The sequence below is a fragment of the Euprymna scolopes genome, chromosome 26, assembly GCF_053919585.1.
Source record: "Euprymna scolopes isolate OS-2025 chromosome 26, ASM5391958v1, whole genome shotgun sequence".
Lineage (NCBI taxonomy): Eukaryota > Metazoa > Mollusca > Cephalopoda > Sepiida > Sepiolidae > Euprymna > Euprymna scolopes.
The window spans coordinates 75,725,045-75,731,813 of record NC_136507.1 but is presented as its reverse complement, the minus strand read 5'-3'; the positions used below and the strand labels follow the sequence as shown (position 1 = coordinate 75,731,813).

Sequence of the window (6,769 nt, the reverse complement as noted above, 5' to 3'; positions counted from 1 at the left end):
TTCGTAATGTTACTGTAAAAATTATTTTTTATTGTTACAAATTACGATGCTTTAAAAAAAGCAAAACTAAATTCTTGCATTTTTTATTTACTACTGAAAACCATAACTTTAGTAAAGGTATTTTTTGTTTAAACAAAATAAAACATTTTCACTAAGAGTTAAGTAAAAATAATTAGTTCATTATATTCTGCGATCATTATTTGAAAAATACTGCAATTTTCATTAAAATTCGTTAGTTTCCTGATTTTTGGTGAATTTTTAAGTAAAGGGAGGAGTCAAAATGTGTATACACTTTGAGCGTCGGCATTCATTTTGCGACCACGTGTGGTTAATTTAAATTAAAGTTCAATCACATGGTTACATTATCAATAATCATGTAATTAAACCCATTGAAAATTTACCGATATTGTAAACACATTCTGTTTACATTAAGCCTGTAGTGTTTTTTTAGTGATGCAATGTTGTCAACTGAGATTTTAAAAAAAACCCGCGAGATCAGGAGAAAGAAATGTCCAGAAAATCGCTAGATTTTTAACTTATCGTCTGAAATTTTCAAAAATCACTAATTCCCCCCCCCCAAAAAAAAACTCCATAATGTTCCGTGTTTTCTCACTATGGGTTTGTATTACTGTACACATAGATTCGAAAAAGTTGTCAAAAAACAAATATATAACAAATAAATGTTATCAAAGGCAAGATAAGTTACTTTTCTACCAAACTGGATATATTTTTCGTGTTTTTATTCAATGTAACATGTTTATTCAGCTCGAAAACCATACAGTGTTTACCGATGTATTGGAACATTCAAGATGGAGTCTGATTCTCTCTTTAACACGGTAAGTTTGGGAAAAGATGTTATAAATAAAAAACCAGATAAAATACTGTTAAAAACTCGCTCAATACATGTTACTGTGACATAGGTTGACATATATTCGGCGGGTTTTTAATAGTATTTTGTATAGTTTTTTTTATTTATAACACCTTTTTCCAAACTTACGGTGTTAAAGAGGGTGTGAGACGCCATCTTGAATTTTCAAATACATCGGTAAACACTGTATGTTTTTCGAGCTGAATAAATATGTTACATTGAATAAAAACACAAAAAATATATCCAGTTTGGCAGAAAAGTAACTTATCTTGCCTTTGATAACATTTATTTGTTATATATTTGTTTTTTGACAACTTTTTCGAATCTATGTGTACAGTAATGCAAACCCGTTTTTTTTTTGTTTTTTTTTGCTGTTGTTTCTTGCTTTTTACACTTTTAGATCGTATTTTAAACTAAACTTCGGAGGTTGGAATGCCCCCCCCCCCACCTAAAATGTACTTGGAAAAATCGATTTTATAGTGAGATTTAAGAATGGTTAGTCGAAAAAAAGGTGAAAAACAAAACAAATAATCAATAAATAATTGTTACCAAAGGCAATAAATGCTACTTTTTTTTACTTACATGAATGAGTTTATTTTATGTTTTAAAGTATTTTCAAGTGCTTTTCTTTATTTTTTAATAATCTAATGCAGGTGTGTGGGTGTCAAATACCTCCTGATTTTCTAGAATTTCCCGCTAGATTGTAAACGAAATCTCCAGATCTAGCAGGAAAACCGCTAAATTGTAACACTGGTCACGTGACAGGAAGCGGTAATAAATAATTGTCCCTAAATAAAAAAAATGGCCTCTCAGTACAAAGAAATCCACCTATTTATCATAGAAAAATTAAGTATAATGTTATAATTAAAAAGAAATATATAAAAACACACATGGATATACTAAACATATGATACCAAAACGTGGAAGCCATCCGTCCAGTGGTTTTTTAGACAATTAATTCCGAACGAACCAACAGTTACATTTTTATATATATAGATATATATATATATATATATATATATATGCACACACACACACACACACACAACAATTCTTTTGCTTTATAATACTTTTATTTATTTATTTTTTTTAATCCTTGGTAAAAAAGTAGCAAATGTTTCAAAATGTATTTCAGTATTTGTAGCTTTTAACATCAGGCATCTGTTTGAATCAATAGTTGGCTATTCACAGAAAACTTGGTCAGAAATCCAGAGGATCCATTGCCTTCTTATGAAATATCTACAATATAAGGAAAATTGGAGAAAAATAAAAATTGCCAAAACAGCTAATAAATAGAATTCGAATTTGAAATAATTTTTTTTTTGAAACTTACAAGAAAATGGTGAATAAGCTAAGCTTTTGTGGATCATATCAAAGTTAAATTTCAAGAATGCTTCATATTGTTCTGAAAAGAAATGCCAACAAAATTTATGAATATATAATTATTAATAACATTTATCTAACATAAAATCTAATGTATAAAATTAAGTCAATCTGTTTCTCAAAGTTAAACAGCAATAACATTACATCTGATAAAAAAATATATTTGATTCTGACTAGCCTTTTTCTTTACTTTCATTATGCTCATTGACAAAAAAAAATGCATTTTTCTTGAGTTTCTCTCTGAAGATACTCATTCCAACTAGGAATAATGTTAATGTTAAACATTTTTTCCTTACTGACTTAAACAGAAGCACAACCTAATTCCCTTATAAAAACGTTGTGAAATTTCTCTGCTTCTGTAAACAATTACATGTTTGTAAGACAAATTATTTGGTGTAACCACATTATAATAACAAAATTCAGAAAACCAAAAACATCGATTTACAAAATACAACAATTATGGGATACAATGTTACTAGCGATGGGACGATTCCAATATTTTTCCAGATTCTGATACAATTCCTGCTTCCAGTATAATTACCAATTCTGATTCTTTATAGATATCTTAATACTTAACAATATCGTTGTTATTTATTCCCAATTGCCATAAAAACATGTTAAATGTGCAGATATTTTCTCACACGTAAAACTTGTGGAGCATGATCTATAGATTTTAGCTTCAATGGTAGTTTAAAATTAATAAATATTTATTATTTTATCATTGTTACCAGCAGTGAAAGACTTTGTTTTAAACAAAATCAAATAGAGACGACAAAAGAATCGTTTTTTGGCATTGGAAAATAGGCACAAAATTTTTCTGATATCTCCAAAAGTTACAACTTTCCTGATTCCGATTCCAATTAATTGTCTCAACACTAGTATCTACTGATTTTTTGTGTCACTTTCAACTAAAACCAATGACGCCTATTTAAATATTACCACATTATTTTTAAAAAAAGATGAGTTTTCGCTCTTTATTATAAAAAAACGTTGCCATATTTATTTGGGAAGATGTGGCATGATAACAAGGGAAGTAACTCAGTTATGCTAAAGACAAAGCAAGTGACTATTATTTAAAAATTTTAATGCACAATTTATTAAAACTTGACAATAGTTACATGCTATTTACCTCCCCTTGGGACTCTCCTTTTAACCAAACATTTTATTCTTGCTAATTTTTGTCAAAAATATATTTTCTTTAATAATTTTTTTTTCTACCTTTTTCTACCTCCTTCTTTTTCATAATCGTTTGATCTTTATCGTAAAAAAACGTTGCCATATTTCTTTGGGAAGATGTGGCATGATAACAAGGTAAGTAACTCAGTTATGCTAGAGACAAGGCAAGTAACTATTATTTAAAAATTTTAACGCACAATTTATTAAAAAAATAGACAATAGCTACCTCCCCTCAGAACTCTTTGGTGATTTTTTATTTTTGCTAATTTTCGTCAAAAAATGTTTTCTTTAATAATTTTTTCTATGTTATCATTTTTTTCTTTTTTATTCATTACTGTAACATGACAATTGAGTAGAGACTATTGGTTTGCCTTGAAATTCACTATTAAAAAGTTTCACATTTCGCAATTATAATCTAGTTCCACCAACTATATAACTTTGTATTTCTTAACATAACTGACCTAAACAAAAGCGGCGCTTCTACACTATTGGGACGAAATTTCGGAAATCGTAAAACTGAATTTCACATGAAAACAATGGTTTCTGCATATTCCTTGTACTTTTAAAGATGATTATATCCAAAAATTATAAAAATCATGAGGTAGAAAATTATTTATTAAAGAAAATAGAATTTGATGAATACGATTGTAAGACACAGGAGAGTTCAAAAGGGAGATAATTTTCCGTTGGATTTAAACAAGATGGCGGCAATTTTTCACCTGCTAACACGATTAAAGTTGTTTTGTTTAATAATTTAGTAATATTCAGGTAATTTCGACTGCATAATTTGGAAGCTACCATTGTAACTTATTAGAATTGACAAAAAACATCAGTTGAAAACATTTTCATCTGAAAACTGCATTTCTCGATTACAAAATCTCGTCCCAATTCTGTATAAGTGCCACAAAAGTATAATCAGCAGATTTTCCTTTTTTTTATTCGTTTAGTAAACTTTAAATGTCAATGTCTGTGAAAATAAGGATAAAAAATAATAATTTATTTTGACGTTCTAGTTTTTACATTTTGTCGTACCATATTGGCATCATAATAACACACATTCTTACAGTTTATTTAAAAAAAAATAACTTACCTGGATAACATAATATAAAAATGTTTTCCAATTATGACCAAAGTAATAAAAAAAAATCATCAAGGGAAATAACTCTTACTTTAGTACTTGTCCAATTCAGAATCCAATCTCTAGCAAGTTCATATTGATATCTTCTGACAGGTTACATAAGCACTCAGAAAAAGCCGTCACAAAATCTGTCAAACCGGCATTTTTCTCACTTCCCCATGTTAAGAATGGCTTTCTATTCAGAAAGCCATTTTTTAACATGAGGGGAAAATGGAGGATTTCACATTGACATAGCATATTGAAAGTTATTTTCATTTTTAAAAAATTTCCTTCTTGATTTAATGCTTTCATTGAAACATGTCACCTTTTGATAACTGATTGAATAATCACTTCAGCATCTTAGGTCAGCTTACATAATCTGCCAAAAGATGCAGACGCAAAGTTGCCGAAAATTGGGTCATAAAGTGGACAAGTACACATACTTTTAATTGAAGAAGATTATAAAAATAGTTGTTTCCCTTATAACTATTTTGGGTTTTTTCCCCCTTTTTCTGTATAAATTCAAAAAATTTGCAAACAAATAGAAATCAAAAAGAAAACAGTCTGGAGAACGCTAGGTAGGTACAGTGTGTACCAGTGTTGAGACAATTGGAATCAGAATCAGAATCGAGAATTGGAAAAATCAGAATTTTTTTAGGTATTAGAATCGATATTAGAATCAGAAAATTTTAGACTAATTTCCAATTATGAAACGATTCTTTTAACTTTTATTTATTTTTTGTTTAAAATGTAATTTTTTGATCGCTAGTACTAATGATAAAATCATAATTATAAATTGATTTTTAAACTATCAAAAAGCTAAATATATATATATATATATATATCATAACAAAAAATTTATCTATAAATGGCACAGGCGCAAGTGAAGAATAGAGATGAACATCTCGCAATAAGTTTATCAAATTACTATTTTCTATCAATTTGAGAAAAGGATTTAAAAAAATAGAAAGATCTAATGATATGTATGCATACTTTTGCAAAAATATATCCACATATTGCACGGGATATTATTGTAATCCAAAAATTAAAAAAGCAACAATGCTATTGATTTTTTAAACCTAAAAGATATATTATATATATATATATATATATATATATATATATATATATATATATATATATATATATACATATATATATATACATATATATATACATATATATATATATATATATATATATATATATATATATATACATATATATATATATATATATATATATATATATATATATATATATATATATATATAAAATGAAAATTACAATTGAATTTACCAAAATGATCCAAGATGGTAAAATTAAAGTAAATTATAAATATTAAAGAATTAATATTTATAAAATTATCTCAGCCAGATATAAAAGCTCGATAAAACCAAATAGGAAATAGAGCTTATAATATGAGCAAATTTAGCACAAAGAATCTTAACATCTAATAACAAAAAAATTAAATCAGCCCACAAAATCCCTTTCCCAATTAAACCCAAAACTAACTGTAATTGTAATAACAAACATCTTTGCCCACTCAATAATGATTGTATCCATAAAGATGTTATATATTCTTGCACTATTACTGAGCTCCCACGCAATCCTCCCATAACAGACACTAATATTTCGTCTTCAAGTTATTCTTCTTCCCATCCTCCATCTGATATAGTTACTAATCCAATACACCATCTGAGCAGCCCTTCCATCTACAATCATACAACTAGTAATAATGATGATAATAATAATAATAATAATAATAATAATAATAATAATAATAATAATAATAATCATAATATTAATGAGAATAATAATATTTCTCCTAACAGACATCCTAACACTAACAACACTCATTATCCCTTCCAAAATAGTCCTCATACAGACATTGTCCCACCATTCGTTGAACACTATGAACAAAATTCAAACTATTTAACTAATATAAATCAGCAAATTAATATTAATACCATACCTCGAGCTTTTAATAAAGTACATACATATATCGGCGCTACTTCAACATTAATTAAGAAAAGAATATCAAACCACATTTCTTCTTTTAACAACCATAATTCTAATAATAACCAAGGGACTTCTCTAACCACTTTAATTAAAAAACTGAACTCTAACAACACTCCCTTCTCAATCAAATGGACTATTATAAAAAAAAGTTAAGTCTTATACTCCAGGCTCTAAGTCATGTCGCCTCTGCACAACCAAAGCTA

The 6,769-nt window shown here is 27.5% G+C and overlaps 1 protein-coding gene across 4 annotated transcripts in view; it reads right to left on the bottom strand.

Moving 5' to 3' along the window:
- Positions 1–1,919: 1,919 nt before the first annotated feature.
- The window catches only part of LOC145248196 (akirin-2-like), a 51,213-nt gene continuing 46,363 nt past the window's right edge, over positions 1,920–6,769 (bottom strand). For 3 of the 4 annotated variants that reach the window (XM_080110059.1, XM_080110058.1, XM_080110057.1), the window contains exons 5-6: positions 2,202–2,273; positions 1,920–2,107 (exon numbers count right to left, since the gene is read on the bottom strand). In XM_080110059.1, coding sequence (XP_079966185.1) covers positions 2,097–2,107; positions 2,202–2,273 — 83 coding nt within the window. In that variant the 3' untranslated portion in view covers positions 1,920–2,096. The remainder of the gene's footprint in view (positions 2,108–2,201; positions 2,274–6,769) is intronic. The other variant, XM_080110060.1, reaches the window with a different exon arrangement.